Source organism: Nycticebus coucang, chromosome 4 (genome assembly GCF_027406575.1).
Source record: "Nycticebus coucang isolate mNycCou1 chromosome 4, mNycCou1.pri, whole genome shotgun sequence".
Lineage (NCBI taxonomy): Eukaryota > Metazoa > Chordata > Mammalia > Primates > Lorisidae > Nycticebus > Nycticebus coucang.
Window position 1 is genome coordinate 25,581,687 of NC_069783.1, and position 21,921 is coordinate 25,603,607.

Consider the following 21,921-nt stretch of genomic DNA (forward strand, 5'->3'; position numbering starts at 1 on the left):
TTGAATATTTACCATAGACTTTTTTTTTTTTGAGGTAGGTCAAACTTTGCCAGTCATTTCCCTTTTTTATTCAGTTCCATCATCTAGTAGAATGGAGAACTGAGTTCTAGCTTTTCAAGCTTCAGTCCTCCAATTAGGTTGTGAACCTGAAGCAAGTCTTTTCCATCATCCAAAAAGTAGTGAAGGGCGGTGCCTGTGGCTCAGTGAGTAGGGCGCCAGGCCCATACCGAGGATGGTGGGTTCAAACCGGCCCTGGATAAATTGCAACAAAAAATAGCCGGGCGCTGTGGCAGGCGCCTATAGTCCCAGCTACTCGGGAGGCTGAGGCAAGAGAATCACCTAAGCCCAAGAACTGGAGGTTGCTGTGAGCTGTGACTCCATAGCACTCTACTGAGGGTGATAAAGTAAGACTCTGTCTCTAAAAAAAATTAAAATAAAATAAAAAATAAAAAGTAATGAAGATAATGATACCTAACTTAGTTATTTCACAGAGATGTTCAAGGACAGAAGCAGAAGACATTAAAGTATTTCAAAAGGACCAGGTGTGGTGGCTCACACCTGTAATATTAGCGTTTGGGAGGCAGAGGCCAAGCCAGAGCGAGACCCCATCTCTAAAAACTACCCAGGTGTTGTGGCAGGTTCCTGTAATCCCAGCTACTTGGGAGGCTGAGGCAAGAGAATTGCTTGAGCCCAAGAGTTTGAGGTTACTGTGAGCTATGATGCTACAGCACTCTACTGAGGTCAACAAAAGTGAAACTCTGTCTCAAAAAAATATATATATACATATATATCCCCCCACCCCCGAAATGTACAAAGGCTATGAAGATTAAAGTTTGCTACTAGATAGTAGTTTCTTGGCCCTTACCAATGGCTCTGGAGAGGTTGAGGCCCCCATTGACTCTCCCATCCATGGTAACCTTGCCACCGGCATTCTTGATGCGTGCTAACTCTACTTCATCCTCTGGTTTGTGATCATAGGACATGTCTAAAGCTCTGCCAGCCTCAGACACCACACAGCGAGAGTCTCCTGCATTGGCTACAATCAACTGCTTCCCTCTTATCAGAGCCACCACCGCTGTTGTACCACTGTCAGAGCCAGGCTTAGGGGGAAGAATAGGAGCACAAAAATAGATGTGAGGACATGAGTTCCTCATTGATGCACTTCTGACCATTCACTCATGCTTTCCCCTTTCACTGGGAAACCTGAGAGTTTTAATAAACAGGAAGAGCACAGACTTCATCTTTCCAGAGACAGCAGTGTACCCCTCTCCATTTTTGAGGTTAACTACCCAAAAGGCTTACCATCTAGTTCCCCTTGCAAAATAAATCCCCATGACCACAATGTTGGTACTAAAGTATCAAGGAAATCTCTGTGTCAAAATCAGATTCAAGAATTCACAATTGCCTGCTGGCTTTTCCAGACTCACTGCTCCCCTCCCGCACATACCTCCTCTTTGCCTTCCATCCCAGGCATCATCATTTCTTCTTCTTCTTCATCCTCCTCTTCAGCCTCTTCAGTGTCATCCTCATCTTCCTCATTCTCTACCTCCTCACTGCTGTAGCCATCCTCTTCTTCACTGCATTCCTGCCAAAGGGGAGAATCCCAGACTGCTGAGACTGGGATGACTCCCTGCCCCCGCCCAACTCATACTCAGAACCAAGAGGCCCTGACTGCACACATACTACCATATGATTACAAAAATCTTGGGTCTTTTTTTTTTTTTTTTGTAGAGACAGAGTCTCACTTTATCGCCCTCAGTAGAGTGCTGTGGCATCACACAGCTCACAGCAAACTCCAGCTCCTGGGCTTAGGCGATTCTCTTGCCTCAGCCTCCCAAGTAGCTGGGACTACAGGCACCCGCCACAACGCCCGGCTATTTTTTGGTTGCAGTTTGGCCGGGGCTGGATTTGAACCCGCCACCCTCGGTATATGGGGCCGGCACCCTAACCTGACCCACAGGCGCCGCCCTACAAAAATCTTGGGAAAGGAAAGAGCTAGCACGGGTATGACTGACATCTTGAACTGGGCTTAGCAGTCACTAACAAGAAGCCCTGCAAAAACCAGGGCTGCCAACCAAAAGTACCTTCCAGTCAACAAGGCCAGAAAATAAATTGTCCAGAAAAGGAAACACCCAAATATCCAAGGTAACAGCAACTATCTTCTTGTTCTCTCTCTAGGAGATAGACTCTGAAAGGCTAAAACTAGATCTATTTGTTATAATGTCAACAAAGGAAGAGCAAGAAGGAAAATGGTGTCTACAATGGTAGAGACCAAAGAATTGAAGAAGGCTAAAGTTTAGAATACAGTGGGCTTTGGGAAATAATATCAAAATAGGAAAAAGAAAAGAGAATTGAAAGCTATGGATAGCAACAAATAGGCCCTCTCTGTGACTTCAGCATCTGCCTGCCCTAACAGGCTCTTACCTCACTGTCTTCCTCTTCCTCCTCTGCCTCATCTGACTCATCCTCACTGTCCTCAAAGAACTTGGACTTAGCAACTCGAGGCAGCTTGTCAGAGGCTGAAGAGCAGGAAGGCCCAGCCTCACCAGTGGGAGTGACAGGCTCACCAACTTGGCCTGCCTCAGTCCCACGTTCCAAGTTGGAAGAAAGGCCTGTGTGGGCCTTGGCTGTGGGGCCATTTTCCTGTGAAGGAGTTTTGCTAGATGGGTCCTCAGGTCCTGTCTCCCCATTGAGGCCCTGGGACCCTGGCTCCTCGCCTGTCCCAGCTCCAGATTTGCTGTGGGGAGGGCCCTTGTGACAGTTCTGGCCGTAGCGTGTCAGCAGTTCTTCAATAGTCATAGTAGCCTCTTCATGCAGCAGTGCAGCCTCCTCATTGTCCACTGCAGGGAAGAGGGTAAATCAGAGCCCCCATGCCAGAATCCTCAAGGGACAAGTCCCTCTCACTGCCTCAACAGCCCTTGCAGCCTGAGCTGCAACTTCCCCACAAACTCCTACTCCTAAGGCTCCTTTCACTTATCAAGTCTCAGAAGAACATCCCCTAGCTTCTCCCCACAGATATATTTTTACTTTTTATTTCACCCCTTTCTTAGTCAAAGGAACACTACCGGTTACTATATTTACCCCCTTACTTCTCATATGTTATTATTAAGTTGGAAACCCTATTTTGGCTGAGGACACAGGAAGCCTACAATGTTAGTCTAGGCCTAGGGTAAAAGCTTAAAGAATGGCTACTGGGGCTAATGACTCCTCCAGTCTTGGGGAAAAAGGCAAATAAATACTAACAGGAACCAGGAAGACCCCATCACAATGACTAAAAATTGTGTATATACAATGTCTATAACTAAGACACAAGCCACTCAACAAAGGTTAATTATTCTCTCCTTCCTTTTGCTATCCATATAGAGTATAGGAGAATACCAGAGTTCTTTAATGTGAGGACTCCCTTGGTCCCCAGAAAGCCATCTTCTGTTAGAATTGATTAACAAATAACATATACTAAAGAATTATATATATATATTTTTTTGTTTGTTTGTTTTTTTTTTTTTTGCAGTTTTTGGCCAAGGCTGGGTTTGAACCCGCCACCTCCGGCATATGGGGCCAGCGCCCTACTCCTTTGAGCCACAGGCATCGCCCACTAAAGAATATTTTAACTTTTTTTTTTTTTTTGAGACAAGACGATCACTTTGTTGCCCTTTGTAGAATGCTGTGGTGTCACAGCTCACAGCAAACCTCAAACTCTTGGGCTCAAGTGATTCTCTAGCCTCAGCCTCCCAAGTAGCTGGGACTACAGGCACAACACCCAGCTATTTTTAGAGACGGGGGTCTCACTCTTGCTCAGGCTGGTCTCGAACCCATGAGCTCAGGCAATCCACCCGCTTCAGCTTCCCAAGTGCTAGGGTTACAGGCATGAGCAACTGCGCCTGGCAAATATGTTTTTTTAAATGCTGATTTCACCTCAAACACCAGATGCCATACCCACCATCATCTTCATCAGCTACTTTTTCTTTTTCATCTTCATCCTCAGTGGGTCGCCCTGCAATCTGTGCCAGCTCTTTAATGACTTCCTCAGTGGTCAGTTTGGCATCAATAGCTAAGAAGGCATCTTCTAAAGCCTGAATATAAGAAAATTGGTATAAGGCAAGTGTGGGGAAAAGTACAGTGGGTACAAAATGAATTGCCTATATTTAATCTTGGGCACAGGATGGGACACAAATTAGAATGTGATCCATTACTCTATAAGACACTCACAGGTAAGTAAAACTATTAAGACCTGGGAATAACAAGAGAAGTATAAAAAGGCCCCAATAAGCTCATTCGAGAGATAGAATTCTTTAAGAAGAAATGCAGTAAATCAGCAGCTGTGAGGGGACAAAAAGAATGGAAAGCCTATACAAGTGGAGAACGGACAGTGTGGGAAGACAGACCTTCTGCAGCTTGCCTTCCTTGTAAGCCTTCTGATCTTTGATGATATCAGGAAGATATTTGGCACAGTACAAGGCAACTTCCTCCCCTAGAAGAAAGGTAAGGAATGTCACCTAAAGCACTACTTCCCACACATAGAAAGTGATTAATATCTGTATGCCTTACTGGAGTAAGTAACCCAAGGGTTGAGGGGATAAATATCTCAGCATACCTTGAACTTGTTTGAAGAACAACATTTGGGAAGTACTAACTTAGAAAATGGATGTCACCATCACCTGTCTCAATCTTAATATATTCCTTGTCTTTTCTCACCTGCATATTTAGTTCTTTGGTGGAAAAATAAATAAATACTAAGATAATAAGTTTTTTGGACTAAAACAAGGCTGGGTAAGATTATAAACCAGTACAATACTCTATTGGGAAAAAAAAGAATGGCAGAATAGAGAAAAATAGCATCGGGCAGGAAATGATATCTGAGGACTAACCCCTGGAAAGTAAAAGATCAAAAGACCTGTTCTTCCTATAAAGTGTGATACTGGGGTCTTAGAATATTACCAATATGATCTGCTAAAGTTACCTCCATGTCCATCGTAGACAGAAAACATGGCTGTCTCACTGTCCAGCTCAGGAATACAGTTGTGAGCATCCTAGGAAAAGAGCACAGTCAGCATGTCTCACAGTCATGCAATGAATGAACATTCCTCCTTTTACACCTCAGGTCATAAGGATCCCCTTTACACCTTAATCTAACTAACTCTTCCCAGGCTGGCTCACACCACCTACAAATAAGAAAGGAAGATGGGATTAGCCGGGCATTGTGGCGCCTGTAGTCCTAGCTACTCGGGAAGCTGAGGCAAGAGAATCGCCTAAGGCCAGGAGTTGGAGGTTGCTGTGAACTGTGTGAACCCACGGCACTCTACGGAGGGCAACAAAGTGAGACTCTGTCTCTAAAAAAAAAAAAAAAAAAAAGAAAGGAAGGAAGATGGGATAATAAAATAAGAATAGTACAGGGGAAGGAGAAAGGGAGGAGGCAAGGGAGAAAAGGGGAAGAAGGAAAGAAAAGGAGCATCTGAGGTTACTAAAGGGAAGGGGAGCTTACAGCCTTTGGGCCACATGTGGTCTTCTGGATCTTTGAGTGAGGCCTTTTGACTAAATCCAAAATTTTACAGAACAAATCCTTTATTAATAAAGGGATTTATTCTGTGACATTTGGGGGTCAATCAAGGGGCTGTACTTGGGGAACTGGAGGGCCACATATAGTCTTGAGGTCATAGGTTCTCCACCCCAGAGTCTTTTGGATTTGTGGAAACTATGGGGAGAGCCAAAATAAAAGGTCAAAGTCATTTCCAGACCCATTTTTTGAATCCATAAACTACAAGGAAGAAAGTATTAGCAAAGATATCAAAAAGAGGCTTGCCATCCATAGTTCAGTGTTTAGGGCGCCAGTCACATACACTGGGGCTGGCAGGTTCGAACCCAGCTCGGGCTTGCTAAACAACAATGACAAACTGCAACAACAACAACAAAAATAGCCAAGCGTTGTGGCGGGCACCTGTGGTCCCAGCTACTTGGGAGGTTGAGGTAAGAGAATCACTTAAACCCAAGAGTTTGAAGTTGCTGTAAGCTGTGATGACTCAGCACTCTACCGAGGACAGTATAGCAAAGCTCTGTCTCAAAAAAAAAAAAAAAAAAAATATGGGGCGGCGCCTGTGGTTCAGTCGGTAAGGCGCCAGCCCCATATACCAAGGGTGGCGGGTTCAAACCCGGCCCCGGCCAAACTGCAACCAAAAGTAGCCAGGCGTTATGGCGGGCGCCTGTAGTCCCAGCTACTCGGGAGGCTGAGGCAAGAGAATCGCTTAAGCCCAGGAGTTGGAGGTTGCTGTGAGCTGTGTGAGGCCACGGCACTCTACTGAGGGCCATAAAGTGAGACTCTGTCTCTACAAAAAAAAAAAAAAAAAAAAAAATATATATATATCTCAAAAAGAGATTTGGGAGCATTATTGACCTGAAAAGTTTCTAAGAGAATCCTAAAATAGATTAAGTGAAAGCACTAGAAATGTGTAAAGGTGTACATATACACTTATACAAAGAAGAAAAAAAAAAAAAACACCATCAAAACAAATTCTTCCCCTCTCTTCTCAAAGCTTAACTCACTTGAGAAGTTACCCTCAGGCTAGGCAGAAGACATATTTATAAAAGAATATCTTTCAATAAATAATCCTGTAACACTAGGCTATATTTAGAGCTTATTAACTGGAATTTACAACACCCCATATAAGTCAGCCTTCCCACTTCCTACTCCCAGGCAAAACTGAGAAATCATTCAAATCTAATAGCATAGCACACCTGAAGAGAAGTTTGCAATGGCCTGCCAGGTCAACATTTTGGTTGGAAGGCTCAGCTTGATCATATTCTTCTAATAACAAAATTCTGTCATCCTCAACTAATGCTCTAGGCTAAGCCAAGATTGTCAGACCTAGGTAAAAGTGTGCTGTGGCTTGCTCTGCCCCATCTTGGAAAAACAATCCAACCCTCCTTCAGATACTCTCTTCAAACAAAAGGATATATATTAATCAACTATTTACTTTGGCTAATTACCGTTGAAGAAGTTAATTTCTGGGTTTTTTTTTTTTTTTTTTTGGCCGGGGCCGGGCTTGAACCCACCACCTCCTGTATATGGGGCCAGCGCCCTACTCCTTGAGCCACAGGCACCACCCTGAATAAGTTAATTTCAATCACAGTTCTCCATCCTCTTTCAGGATGAGCATTTTATTTATTTATTTTTTTTTTTTGTAGAGACAGAGTCTCACTGTACCGCCCTCAGGTAGAGTGCCGTGGCGTCACATGGCTCACAGCAACCTCTAACTCTTGGGCTTACGTGATTCTCTTGCCTCAGCCTCCCGAGCAGCTGAGACTACAGGCACGCACCACAATGCCCAGCTATTTTTCTGTTGCAGTTTGGCCGTGGCTGGGTTTGAACCCACCACCCTCAGCATATGGGGTCTGCCCCCTACTCACTGAGCCACAGCGCCGCCCCAGGATGAGCATTTTAAAATTTCTAATTATATTAATAGTGAGAAAATCTGAGTGCAGTGGTTCCTCTGTTGTTCTTGAAACATGTGTAAGACTATGCCTTAGTTATATAAGTCTAAAATAAAACTTAGTTATTTTAAGATGAGGATGGAAAAGTATCCATAAAAAGAGCTAGTTTTTCTATTCTCTATCTGTAGGAGAAAGTGGCCAGAAGCTAAGGGGCTGCTATGAATGGACCCTTAATGGCATACCTAAGGTCAACATCAATGGCACTGCCTCTTAGCCTCATCCGCAGAAACTAGAGAGCACCATGGACCAAAGGTCATCTATCTTCTCCCACTACTCCACTATCCCCCATACTAGACTTCCATCTCTCTAAGCCAGGGTTTATCATCCTGGGCCTTTCTTTCTTCTCAACATGTCAGCACCTTCACACATGCACTTAATAATTGTCTATTGCCCCAGCATCCTCTACCAGAGGTTCTCAAACTTGAATATGCCTAAGAATGCATTTATTCATGTACTCACTCACCAAATATTTGAGTATCCATTTATGGGACAGGATATGTTCCAGGTGCTTGGAATGTATCAGCAAAAAAAAAAATAAAGACCCATACTGCATTTAAAAAAAAAACTTACATTCTAGTGAGAGATATAGTGAGTGAGGAAGTCCTATGAGAAAAGGAAAAAGTAAAATAAAGTTAAGGAGAACTGGTTTGGATTTCAGAGCAGTGGTAGCTATGGGACTGAATCAGCATGGGATTCACTGTGTGGGTACAGGCATGCTAAACCTGTAAAAACTTATACCTCAGGGGTCACTCCCTAAGTCATGCTGTATCTATTAGTTTCACAAAAAACTACATCACTTTACTTTAATCCTGTTCACTTTGTAGTTTTATTTGCTGCCATGGAATTTATGTTCAGTTGGGGTTTTTTTGTTTTTTTGTTTTTTTTTTTTTGAGACAAAGTCTCACTCTGTGGCCTGGGTAGAGTCCCCAGGTGTCACAGCTAACACAACCTCAAACTCTTGGACTCAAGAGATCCTCTTGCGTCAGGCTCCTGGTAGCTGAGACTACAGGTACCCACAACAATGCCTGGTTAGTTTTAGAGATGAGGTCCCCCTCTTGCTCAGGCTGATCTCGAACTCCTGAGCTCAGGTAATCCACCCACCTCGGCCTCCCAGAGTGCTAGAATTACAGGCATGAGACACCTCACCTGGCCCTGTCCAGTTCTGTCTGTATACATTTAAACAAGATTCAATTAAAATCATTGTAATGAAATACTGTAATTCCACTACAAGTCTTGCTTCCCTTAACAAAAACAAAACAAACAGGCATGAAAGATGTCTGAGATATATATTTTTTTTTTGATGTCTGAGATATTTTGTTAAAGAAAGCAAAGTGCTCCCAGCTAACTTGGGAGGCAGAGGCAAGAGAATCACTTGAGCCCAGGAGCTGGAGGTTGCTGTGAGCTGTGATGCCATGGCACTCTACCCAGGGCAACAGCTTGAAGCTCTGTCTCAAAAAAAAAAAAAAAAAGAAAGCAAAGTGCAAAATGATATATATATAAAGCTGCTTTTTGTATAAAAAAGGGAAACATAGGAATAGATTTGTCTTTTCATAATGTAATACTACAGGGATACACAAAAAGCTAATTAAACTGAGTATAGATGATAGGAACAAGAACCATGGGAATGTTTCTTTTTCAAAAGCAAATTAAATGTTTTTTAAAAGATCCAATATAAAAATAGAAAAACTAGCCTGGCAGGGAGGCAGGTGCCTACAGTCCAAGCTACTTAGGAAACTGAGGCAAGAGGATCACCTGAGTCCAAGAGACAGAGCTTGCTATGAGCTATGATGCCATGGTACTCTACCCGGGCATCTCAAAAAAAAAAAAGATCCAATATATTACTAACATGTAAGAAGCTTCTCCAACTAATTCCACATTTTTGGTAGGAGAGAGAAGCAATCTTCCACTCCTTCCAGCCAAACAAGAGGATCAAATGGTCTTTCCCTGTCCTGAAATGCCACTCTGGATCACACCTGTACTATCTCTTTCGTACCTACACCCCCTATTCAAATCATCTTTTTGACTTCCTCATCTGTTCCTCACAAGAACATGCACTTCTGAAGCAGAAGGCTCTAGCACCAGTGAGTGTGCAACAAAATAACCTCATTAGTAATAAAAAATTAAAACAGAAATACCCTGGGCGGCGCCTGTGGCTCAGTGAGTAGGGCGCCGGCCCCATATGCCGAGGGTGGCGGGTTCAAACCCAGCCCCGGCCAAACTGCAACAAAAAATAGCCGGGCGTTGTGGCGGGCGCCTGTAGTCCCCGCTGCTCGGGAGGCTGAGGCAAGAGAATCGCGTAAGCCCAGGAGCTGGAGGTTGCTGTGAGCTGTGTGACGCCACGGCACTCTACCGAGGGCGGTACAGTGAGACTCTGTCTCTACAAAAAAAAAAAAAAAAAAAAAAAAAAAACAGAAATACCCTTTTGTGTAAAATTGGGCTGATGGGAAATATTAATAATATCCATTGGTAATAAGAGTGAAAGTAAGCGAAGGGTGGTGGCATGCCTGTTAATACTAGTATTCTGGGAGGCTGAGGCGTATGGACAGCCTAAGCAAGAACAAGACCACGTCTCTACTAAAAATAGAAAAACTAGCAAGCGTTGTGGCACATACCTGTAGTCCCAGCTACTCAGGAGGTTGAGGCAAGAGGATCGTTTGTACCCAAGAGTTTGAGGTTGCTATAAGCTATGAGCTATGGCACTCTACCCAAGGTGTCAGAGTGAGACTCTGTCTCAAAAAACAAACAAACAAAAAACCACCTGACACACGCACAAAAAAATAAAGTAAAATAAAAATAGAAAAAATAGATGGGTATTGTGGCAAGCACCTATACTCTCAGCTACTTGGAAGGCTGAGGTAGGAGGAACACTTGAACCCAGGAGTTTGAGGTTGCTGCGAACTAGGCTGATGCCATGGCACTCTAGCCTGAGCGACAAGGTAAGACTCTGTCTCAAAAAAAAAAAAAGCCGTGGATCACGCCTGCAATCCTAGCATTCTAGGAGGCTAAGGCAGTTGGACTGCCTCAGCTCACTGGTTCAAGCCCAGTCTGAGCCAGAGGGAGACCTCATCTCTAAAAATAGCTGGGTGTTGTGGCGGGCGCCTGTGGTCCCAAGCCACTTGGGAGGGTAAGGCAAGAGAATTGCTTGAGCCCAAGAGTTTGAGGTTGCTGTGAGCTGTGACGCCACTGCACTCTACTGAGGGCGACAAAGTGAGACTATGTCTGAAAAAATAAATAAAATAAAATAGAAATAGAAAAACTGAGGCAAGAGGATCACTTGAGTCCAAGAGTTGGAAGCTGCTGTGAGCTATGATGTCATAGCACTCTACCCAGGAAGACAGCCTGAGACTCTGTCTTTAAAAAAATAAAAATAGGGCGGCGCCTGTGACTTAAGGAGTAGGGCACCGGTCCCATATGCCGGAGGTGGCGGGTTCAAACCTAGCCCCAGCCAAAAACCAAAAAAATAAATAAATAAATAAATAAAATAAAAAAATAAAAATAGGGCGGCGCCTGTGGCTCAGGGAGTAGGGCGCCGGCCCCATATGCCGAGGGTGGCAGGTTCAAACCCAGCCCCGGCCAAACTGCAACAAAAAAATAGCCGGGCGTTGTGGCGGGCGCCTGTAGTCCCAGCTGCTCGGGAGGCTGAGGCAAGAGAATCGTATAAGCCCAAGAGTTAGAGGTTGCTATGAGCCGTGTGACGCCACGGCACTCTACCCGAGGGCGGTACAGTGAGACTCTGTCTCTACAAAAATAAATAAATAAATAAATAAGTGAAGGTAAAAACATATATCCTGATTGACAGGAATATAAAGTAGTACAGCTTTCCTGGAGGGCAATTTGGTAACATGTATCAACATTTCTAATATACATGCCCTTTGATCTAATAATTCTAATGACTTCTAAAAGCTTATTTTACGGAAGTAATTAGACAAGGGTACAAAGACATGTATAAGAGTTATACATAACAAAAAGCATTATTTATAACAAAAGACAATTGTAACCATCTAAATATCCAGGACTAGGTTACAAGCAGTACATCTCTCCACTGGAATACATTAAGCTGTTAGAAGCAAGCATGCGTTAATGTGGAAATGAGTTTACAATACATTAAGTGACAAAAAGCAAAAAGTAAAAAAAGTTTATCTATGTACATGTCACAGTCTGAAAGACTTTGTATTAAACTTAATAGAGTTGGGTGAGATTTGGGTGATCATTATTTTTTACTTTTCAACATTCATTTTCATATTCATACAAGAAGACATTCTATTCTGAGTAAGGACAAGCAAGCCTATGAATTGGCTTTATGTTGCCATTCGATCACATACTACATGACCTTTGGCCAGCTACCTTGTGGGGTGCCTCAATTTTATCCTCCATACTATGGAATAACAATACCTACCTCACCCACATGATAGAACTGTTATGAGGATGATGCAAAACACGTAATAGCCCTTTGTAAACTGGAATTTGCTACATACATACAGATACATACACACACATGTGTGTGTGTGTATATATATATCTACTGCTCTAAAATTTAGCACCTGTTTCACAGTGTTTCTTCTCTTTTTTCCCAAAGAGGAATGCCCATAGAAAAATTCATCTTATATCTTGAGGTCTCAGTTCTAAGAACTGTTCTACCTCATCTGCTCCTCTACTTCTTGGTAATAAGACTTTGGATCTACTGCCCCACCTTCTTTAAGCATTTGAAGGTCCCTCTTTTACATCTTTGCTCATAAACTTTACCCTTGTCTTTCTATCCCTTTCTGAGCCACAACCAAGTATTTCAACACAGTCTCTCAGCAATCTAGAAAAACTCATCCAACCTTGTATAACCCCACCAATTGCTTTCTTTAGCCCTGAATCAGAACCATTAAGTATTGCTAGTCAGAAAATGTTATGAAATCACACTGACTGTGGTTACTTCTTCCATTCAACATTTTTGTTCTATCTATAGTGACTCCTAAACACACACAGCCAGGTGCAAGCCTTTCCTATATTGTTCGGGTCCTCAATGCTATTCTCCTTTCATCCTTAGCAGATGAGCTTACCTCTTTACATTAATTTCAAGAACTACCTCATCTGCCTTGTTCTACCTCAAAAATTCCCCATAGCTTTATCTAACCTCTCTTTTACTTCTGGCTCAAATGCAGTATTTCTCCTTTCTTCCTAGATTAACATTTCCTCTTAAAACCTGATCTCATATCCTTTTCCTTCATGACTTTACAGAGAAGGTAAAAACTCTGACTACAATCTAAATGGCCACTTTGGTTGTACATAATAGTTCATGCCTATAACCCCATCACTTTGGGAGGCTAAGAAAAGAAAACCACTTGAGGCTAAAAGGAAAAAAAAAGAAAAGAGCCATTTTGCAGGCTTCATTCTCCCCAACCATTGTGTAAGATTAAATAATAGACTCTGTAATATTATAGAGAACTATAGTTCTATACTTCCTACTGCCTGTTTCTAACAGGATCTCTCTTTTCTACCTCAAACTTAACATATGTAAGTTTGTAACCTAACGTATGTAAGGACCTCAGTAGGCTCCCCACAAATCAGAGCTTCCCCTATAGGTCTTATTTTCGTGACTAGAATCTTAACTACCCCAGTCAACACCTAATACAAGAGCCCCTCTTAACCTCTGGCTGTCTTCCACCATCCCTTACTGAATTCTACTGCATGCTTCTGTCTCAGCCTCCCAAGTAGCTGGAACTACAGGCACATGCTACCACACTCAGCTAATTTTAATTTTTATCCCCAGAGATAGGGACTTGCTATGGTGCCAGGCTGGTCTCAAACTCCTGCCATCAACAGATTCTTCTACCTCAGCCTCCCAAAGTGATAGGATTATACGCATGCGCCACTGTGCACATGCATACCCTCTTTTTTTTTTTTTTTGGTAGAGACAGTCTCACTTTATCGCCCTTGGTAGAGTGCCATGGCGTCACACTCCTCACAGCAACCTCCAACTCCTGGGCTTAGGCGATTCTCATGCCTCAGCCTCCCAAGTAGCTGGGACTACTTTTTCTGTTGCAGTTTGGCGGGGGCTGGGTTTGAAACCGCCACCCTCGATATATGGGGCCTGCGCCCTACCCACTGAGCCACAGGTGCCACCCCACACCCTCTATTCTTGACACTGACAACCCTTCCACCCCAAGCCTTAAAGTAGTAAGCTTGTGTACCTCAGTCTTTCCTACCAGCCCTGCTTCTAATACTTTTTCTTCCTCAAATCTCCTCTTTCCCATTTGTCTGTTGTACTCGTACAGTGAAGTCCCTTTAAACTCTCACCACCTCCAGACTTTTTCTAACCACACCAATACTCTAAATTCTCTCAGAATTTCTTTTTTCTCTCTTTTTTAGAGACAGTCTCACTTTATCGCTTTCAGTAGAGTGCCGTGGTGTCACACAGCTCACAGCAACCTCCAACTCCTGGGCTTAGGTGATTCTCTTGCCTCGGCCTCCCAAATAGCTGGGACTCCAGGCACCCACCACAACGCCCGGATATTTTTTTGCTGCAGTTTGGCCAGGGCCGGGTTTGAGCCCACCACCCTTGGTATATGGGGCCGGAGCCCTACTCACTGAGCCACAGGCACCGCCACGCATGGCTAGTTTTTAATTTTTAGTAGAACATGGGGGTCTCACTCTTAGGCTGGTTTCAAACTCCTGAGCTTAAGCAATCTACTGGCCTGAACCTATCAGAGTACTCGGATAACAGGGGTGAATCATTGCACCTGGCATTTACTTTTTTTTTTTTGAGACAGTCTTTCTTTGTCGCCCTTGGGAGAGTGCCATGGTGTCAAAGCTCATTGTAACCTCAAACTCTTGGGCTTAAGCAATTCTCTCACCTCAGCCTCCCAAGTAGCTGGGACTACAGGCACCTGCCACAACACCTGGTTATTTTTTTGAGACGGTGTCTCCCTCAAATTTTAAGTCAGGCCAGGCGCGGTAGCTCATGCCTATAAGCCCAGCACTCTGGGAGGCCAAGGCAGGTGGATTGCCTGAGCTCACAGGTTCCATACCAGGCTGAGCAAGAGTGAGACCCCATCATTGTGGCAAACGTCTGTAGTCCCAGCTACTTGGGACGTTGAGACAAGAGAGTCGCTTGAGCCTAGGAGTTTGAGGTTGCTGTGAGCTGTGACGTCACAGACCACAACTGAGGGCGACAAAGTGAGACTCTGGTTCAAAATTAAAAAGAAAAAAAATGTCAGATAGTATTACATGACTTTTTAAAACCATAAACATAGTTTACCTTAAAATCTTTTACTTTCTAAGGATTTAGAAAAGTCTGTGTATTATAAATCTAAATTGTTAATCCTGGGATTTGGGATCTGTGGAAATATTTATAACCTCAGGAAATTGACATCAGCAAGGATAACCAACCCTTTATTAACACAGAAGGACTGCTTGTCTAGGAGGTCAGAAGGGCTGTGTGATACATAATTTAGTTAGGCAAGGACTAATAGCCTTGACTTCAGGTGACCTGTGTATATTCTGAGTCATCTCCTTTAGACCGTTTCAGTAGTTATTATGTTATGATATTGCTTTGGGTTTAGGGTAGGAAATGAAGAAGGAGGTATCCTTAAGGTAGTTATTCTGAGGTAGGTTGGAACTCACTATCATAAGCAAAGAAAGAGGGCCTGCCATGTTAGGACACAGTGTTAGGCCGAGGGCTATAAAGAGATTTAAGACAATCTTTGCTTTCACATAGATTTGAAATCTCCCTCTCCCACATGGAATGTTAGATAACAATACAAGGTAGTGTATGCTGAGTGCCAAATTATAGTAGAGGGAAGAAATTCTGAGAGAGGGCGGCACCTGCGGCTCAGTGAGTAGGGCACCAGCCCCATATACCAAGGGTGGCGGGTTCAAACTTGGCCCCGGCCAAACTGCAACAAAAAAATAGCCAGGCGTTGTGGCGGGGTGCCTGGAGTCCCAGCTATTTGGGAGGCTGAGGCAAGAGAATCACCTATACCCAAGAGCTAGAAGTTGCTATGAGCTGTGATGCTACAGTACTCTACCAAGGGTGACAAAGTGAGACTTTGTCTCTTAAAAAAAAAAAAAAAAACTACTCGGGCATAGTGGTGGGTGCCATAGGCCCAGCTACTTGGGAGGCTGAGACAAGAGGATCTCTTGACCCCAAGAGTTTGAGGTTGCTGTGAGCTATGATAATGCCACAGCACTCTACCTAGGACAACAGAGTGAGACATTTTCTCAAAAAAAAAAAAAAAAGGTGAATTTCTAGAGTAGTCATTTCTTGAAAAATAAATACTATAATATCATCTTACTATATGTTTACACCCCCAGGAAACATGCTACTATGGCTTTAAGTACTTTCTTAGTTCCTAATTGATGGCTCAGAAGCATTTCAATAATTTTTCCTGGGCACTGCCTGTGGCTCAGTGAGTAAGGCACTGGCCCCATATACCAAGGGTGGGGGGTTCGAGCCCGGCCCCAGCCAACCTGCAACAAAAAAATAGCCGGGCCTTGTGGCAGGCACCTGTAGTCCCAGCTACTCGGGAGGCTGAGGCAAGAGAATCGCCTAAGCCCAAGAGCTGGAGGTTGCTGTGAGCTGTGACACCGCCGTACTCTACTGAGGGCAATAAACTGAAATTCTGTCTCTAAAAAAAGAAAAAATTATAAATAAATAAATAATTTTTCCTGAACTTCACTACCTGGCTTAGTGGCTGCATAACTGAATCATTTCTAAACACTCACATCCTCAAGGATCTTCTTGCAATTGAAATGATATTTCATTTTCCAGGAGTTTGACATCATTTGGGAAATTTTTCCTGTACACAATGGCCACCCCTATTCCAATTAATCATTCATAGAAATGCAAACAACTACCTTATACCCATTAGGATGACTACTATCAAAATACCAACTGTTGGCAAGGATGTGGAGTAATCGAAACCGTTGTGCACTATGGGTAGGAATGGTATGCTATAGTCACTGTAGAACACAGTATGGCAACTCCTCAAAAAGTTAGATAGTGGGCGGCGCCTATGGCTCAAAGGAGTAGGGCGCTGGCCCCATATGCCAGAGGTGGTGGGTTCAAACCCAGTCCCAGCCAAAAACTGCAAAAAAAAGTTAAAGATAGAATTAACATATAATGGAGCAATTCCACCTCCGGGAATATATCCAAAAGAGCTGAAAGCAGAATCTCAAAGAGATATTTGTACACCCATGTTCATAGCAGCATTATTCACAATGGCTAAAACATGAAAGCAACCCAAGTATCTATTGATAGATGAACTGGATGGCAAAATGTACAACGGAATAATATCATTTGGCCTTTAAAAAGGAAAGAAATTCTGACACATGTTACAACATGGATGAACTTTGAGGATGTAATCCTATATACAACAAGGCTCTCACAAAAAGAAAAATACGCCTGTAGTCCCAGTTACTTGGGAGGCTGAAGCAAGAGAATCACTTAAGCCCAAGAGTTTGAGGTTGCTGTGAGCTGTGACGCCATCGCACTCTACTGAGAGCAACATAGTGAGACTCTGTCTCAAAAAAAAAAAAAAAGAAAAGAAAAATACTGTATGACTGCATTTATATAAGATAGTGTAAGAACATAGTTTCACTTTTATAAGATAAAAAGCTATGGAGATGAATAGTGGGAACTGTACACTGAAAAATGGTTAAGATGGTAAATTTTATGCTATGCATATTTTACAATAAAAACAATAAATTTTTATAAATACACACACAAACACAAGACTGAACCTGGAATGAATTACCATAAAAGCCCATTCTATTTATTTATATTTCACCTACTAACTTTTGCTTTCAACATATAAATCTTACCCAATCAAACCATACACTCATAATCTCATTGGAACTTTTTAAAATTTCAAGTTAATATGAGGGTACACAGGATTTTTGCATTTGTTAGGTAAAGTCCCTGTTGTAGTTGTGTCCCACACTCAGGAGGTGTGCCATATACCCTTACATTGTACCCATTAGGTGGGAGAACGCCAATCTCCCTCCTTCTTTCCCTCTCCTTCCAACTTGAATTGAGTTTTTCTCTTCCATGATGCCAAGATAATCAAATGAGAAAAAAGAATAATTTTTAACAAATGGTGCTGAGACAACTACTAGGTATCCACATACAAAAGAATGAAGTTGGATCACTTCCCTAACATACACAAAAATTAAATCAAAAAGGATCACAGATTTAAACGTTAAGAGCTAAAACTTAAAAGCTCTTAGAAGAAAACGTAAAAGTAAATTGTTGTGACTTGGGGTAGGTAAAGCTTCTTAGATACAGCATCAATCAGGAGGCCCAGGTGGGAAGACTGCTTGAACTCAGGAGTTTGAGACCAGCCTGAGCAAGAGAGCAAAAGAGAGATGTCTTCTCTACTAAAAATCTTAAAAAAAAAAAAAAAAAAAATTAGGCAGGATGCAGCATGCCTACAGTTCCAGCTACTAGGGAGGCTGAGGTAGGAGGATCGCTTAAGCCCAGGAGACTGCAGTTGCAGTATGAACTATGACGATGCCACTATACTCCAGCCAAGATGACAAAGTGAAACTCTATTTTTCATTTGTTTTTTGAGACAAGAGTCTCATTCTATAGCCCAGACTAAAGTGCCATGGTGGAAAGCCTAGCTCACAGGCACCTCAAACTCCTAGGTTCAAGTGATCCTCTTGCCTCAGCCTGCTGAGTACCTGAGACCACAGGTGCCTACTGCAACTCCAGGCTAATTTTTCTATTTTTAGTAGAAATGGGGTCTTGTTTTTGCTCAGGCTGGTCTCCAACTCCTGAGCTCAAATGCTCCTCCAACCTCAACCTCCCAAAGTGCTAGGATTACAGGCATGAACCATCATACCTGGCTGAAAAAAAGATATAACACCAAAAACACAAAACACAAGAAAAAAAAATAAATTCGACCTCATCGAAATTAAGGTTTTGCTTCAAAGGACATCATCAAGAAAGCAAAAAGGAAGCCCACAAAATTCTTCTATCTCAAGACAAAAAAGACAGCCCAATTAAAAACAGACAAAGGCTATAAACAGATATTTCTCCAAAGATACACAAATGGCCAATAAGCCCATGAAAAGATGCTCAAACATCAGTAGCCATCAGGAAAATGCAAATCAAAACCACAATGAGATACCACTTCATATCCACCAGAATGTCTATTATAAAAAAGATAGATGAGGGTAGAGAGGATGTAGAAAAACTGGCAGCCTCGGGAGGCGCCTGTGGCTCAGTCGGTAAGGCGCCGTCCCCATATACCGAGGGTGGCGGGTTCAAACCCGGCCCCGGCCAAACTGCAACCAAAAAATAGCCGGGCGTTGTGGCGCGCGCCTGTAGTCCCAGCTACTCGGGAGGCTGAGGCAAGAGAATCGCTTAAGCCCAGGAGTTGGAGGTTGCTGTGAGCTGTGTGAGGCCACGGCACTCTACCGAGGGCCATAAAGTGAGACCCTGTCTCTACAAAAAAAAAAAAAACTGGCAGCCTCATATACTACTGATGGGAATGTAAAATGAAGTAGCCACATCTTGGAAGAGTTCAGCAATTCCTCAAAATGTTAAACATGTAGTTTCCATATGCCCCAGCAATTCCACTCTTAGGTATATAACCAAAAGAAATGAAGATATATTTCTACACAAAAACTTGTACGTGATAGTCATAGAATTATTGTTCATAATAGCCAAACTGTGGAAATCTCAATATCTATCAACTGATGAATGAATAAACAAAATGCAATACATCCAATCAACAGGATAAAAACAAACGGGCTATTAAAAACAAATAAATAGGGCTCGGTGTCCATAGCTCAGTGAGTAGGGCACAAGTCACATACATGTACACGGGAGGCTGGCAGGTTCAAGCTCAGCCCAGACCTGAACAATGACAACTGCAACCAAAAATAGCCAGGCGTTGTGGCGGCGCCTGTAGTCCCAGCTACTTGGGAGGCTGAGGCAAGAGAATCACTTAAGCACAAGAGTTGGAGGTTGCCGGGAGCTGTGATGCCACAGCTCTCTACCAAGGGCAACACAGTGACACTCTGTCTCAGAAATAAATAAATAGGCTCAGCGCCTGTGGCTCAAGCAGCTAAGGTGCCAGCCACATACACCTAGCTGGTGGGTTTGAATCCAGCCCAGGCCCACCAAACAACGACGGCTGCGACCAAAAAATAGCCTGGCGTTGGTGGCGCCTGTGGCTCAGTCGGTAAGGCGCCGGCCCCATATACCGAGGGTGGCAGGTTCAAACCCGGCCCCAGCCAAACTGCAACCAAAAAATAGCCGGGCGTTGTGGTGGGCGCCTGTAGTCCCAGCTACTCAGGAGGCTGAGGCAAGAGAATCGCTTAAGCCCAGCAGTTGGAGGTTGCTGTGAGCTGTGTGAGGCCACGGCACTCTACCGAGGGCCATAAAGTGAGACTCTGTCTCTACAAAAAAAAAAAAAAAATAGCCTGGCGTTGTGGCGGGCGCCTGTAGTCCCAGCTATTTGGGAAGCGGAGGCAGGAGAATTGCTTGAGCCCAGGAATTGAAGGTTGTTATGAGTTGTGATGGCCTGGCACTCTACCCAGGGTGACAGCTTGAGGCTCTGTCTCAAATAAATAAATAAATAAGTAAAATAAAGCGGAGCACATGGCTCATGCCTGTGATCCCAGCATTTTTGGAGGCCAAGGCAGGTGGATTATCCAAGCTCACAGGTTTGAGACCAGCCTGAGCTAGAGCAAGACTCCATCTATAAAAAAAAAATAGTCCGGCATTCTGGCAGGTGCCTGAAGTCCCAGCTACTCAGGATGCTGAAGCAAGAGAAATCACTTGAGCCCAAGAGTTGGAAGTCACTGCGAGTTATGACACCACAGCACTCTACTGGGGGTGACAAAGTGAGACTGTGTCTCAAAATAAATAAAGTAGCCAGGCATGGTGGCATGCACTTATAATCTGAGCTAGTTGGGAAGCTAGGGTGGAAGACTGCTTGAGCCCAGGTATTCAAGTCCAAACTGAGCAACAGAGCAAGACCCCATCTCTTAAAAAAAAAAATTAAAAATTAAAATAAATTGGGTCAGGTGCTGTGCTACATGCCTATAATCTGAGCACTTTGGGAGGCCAAGGAGGGAGGATTGCTTGAGCTCATGAGCTCCAGATATTAAAGGGATATATTTATCATTCCATTTATATAAAATGTTCAGAATAGGTAAATTCATAAAGATAGAATATAAATTTGTGGTTGCCAGGGATAAGTGGAGGAAAGATAGAAAATGACTGATAAAGGGAACAGGGTTTCTTTTGGGGTGATGAAAATGTTCTTAAATTGTAGTCCCAGCTACTCGGGAGGCAGAGGCAAGAGAATCGCTGAAGCCCAGGAGTTGGAGGTTGCTGTGAGCTGTGTGATGTCACGGCACTCTACGGAGGGCTATAAAGTGAGACTCTGTCTCTACAAAAAAAAAAAAAAAAGAAAATGTTCTTAAATTGTGATGATGGATGTATAACTCTGTATGAATACATTAAAAACCATTTAATTGTACCCTTTAAATGGGTGAATTGTATGGAATGTGAAAACTATTTAAATAAAGTTGCTTTAAAAGGGACCTGGGTCTGGCGGCGCCTGTGGCTCAGTCGGTAAGGTGCCGGCCCCATATACCGAGGGTGGCGGGTTCAAACCCTGCCCCGGCCAAACTGCAACCAAAAAATAGCCAGGCGTTGTGGCGGGCGCCTGTAGTCCCAGCTACTCGGGAGGCTGAGGCAAGAGAATCGCTTAGGCCCAGGAGTTGGAGGGTGCTGTGAGCTGGGTGAGGCCACGGCACTCTACCGAGGGCCATAAAGTGAGACTCTGTCTCTACAAAAAAAAAAAAAAAAAAAAAAGGGGACCTGGGTCTAAATTTTCTAATACTATTTATGACTAAAGTTAATATACCTATAAAGAAACAGAAAACAACTCCACTGAAATCAATATTGTCTACAGAACAGCATAAATCTATGATGCTTTAAGTTCATTTCTAAAGATCTGTACTTCTTGAGCAGCACCTGTGGCTCAGTGGGTAGGGAGCCAGCCCCATATACTGAGGGTGGCGGGTTCAAAGCCGGGCCCAGCCAAATTGCAATAAAAAAATAGCCGGGCGTTGTGGCGGGTGTCTGTAGTCCCAGCTACTCGGGAGGTTGAGCCAAAAGAATCACTTAAGCCCAAGAGTTTGAGGTTGCTGTGAGCTGTGACGCTATAGCTCTCTACCCAGAGCGACATAGTGAGACTCTGTCTCAAAAAAAAAAAAAAAAAAAAAAGATGACAATTAGATATATAAACATTGAAAGTATTGGATTGAGGGAGCCGGGGGGGCAGCTCATGCCTGTAATCCTAGCACTCTACAAGGCTGAGGAAAGAGGATTGCCTGACCTCACAGGCTGCACTGTATTCATTGGCATACATTTGATAGAATTTTATACAAGCTTTTAATTGTGAATAGGTATTGCAGGCTAAGCAA

General features: G+C 43.4%; 1 protein-coding gene across 1 annotated transcript in view; it reads right to left on the reverse strand.

Moving 5' to 3' along the window:
* The window catches only part of PPM1G (protein phosphatase, Mg2+/Mn2+ dependent 1G), a 30,351-nt gene that overhangs the window by 1,404 nt on the left and 7,026 nt on the right, over positions 1–21,921 (reverse strand). The window contains exons 2-7 of the mRNA XM_053588343.1: positions 4,961–5,030; positions 4,386–4,471; positions 3,941–4,073; positions 2,425–2,840; positions 1,448–1,585; positions 866–1,100 (exon numbers count right to left, since the gene is read on the reverse strand). Coding sequence (XP_053444318.1) covers positions 866–1,100; positions 1,448–1,585; positions 2,425–2,840; positions 3,941–4,073; positions 4,386–4,471; positions 4,961–5,030 — 1,078 coding nt within the window. The remainder of the gene's footprint in view (positions 1–865; positions 1,101–1,447; positions 1,586–2,424; positions 2,841–3,940; positions 4,074–4,385; positions 4,472–4,960; positions 5,031–21,921) is intronic.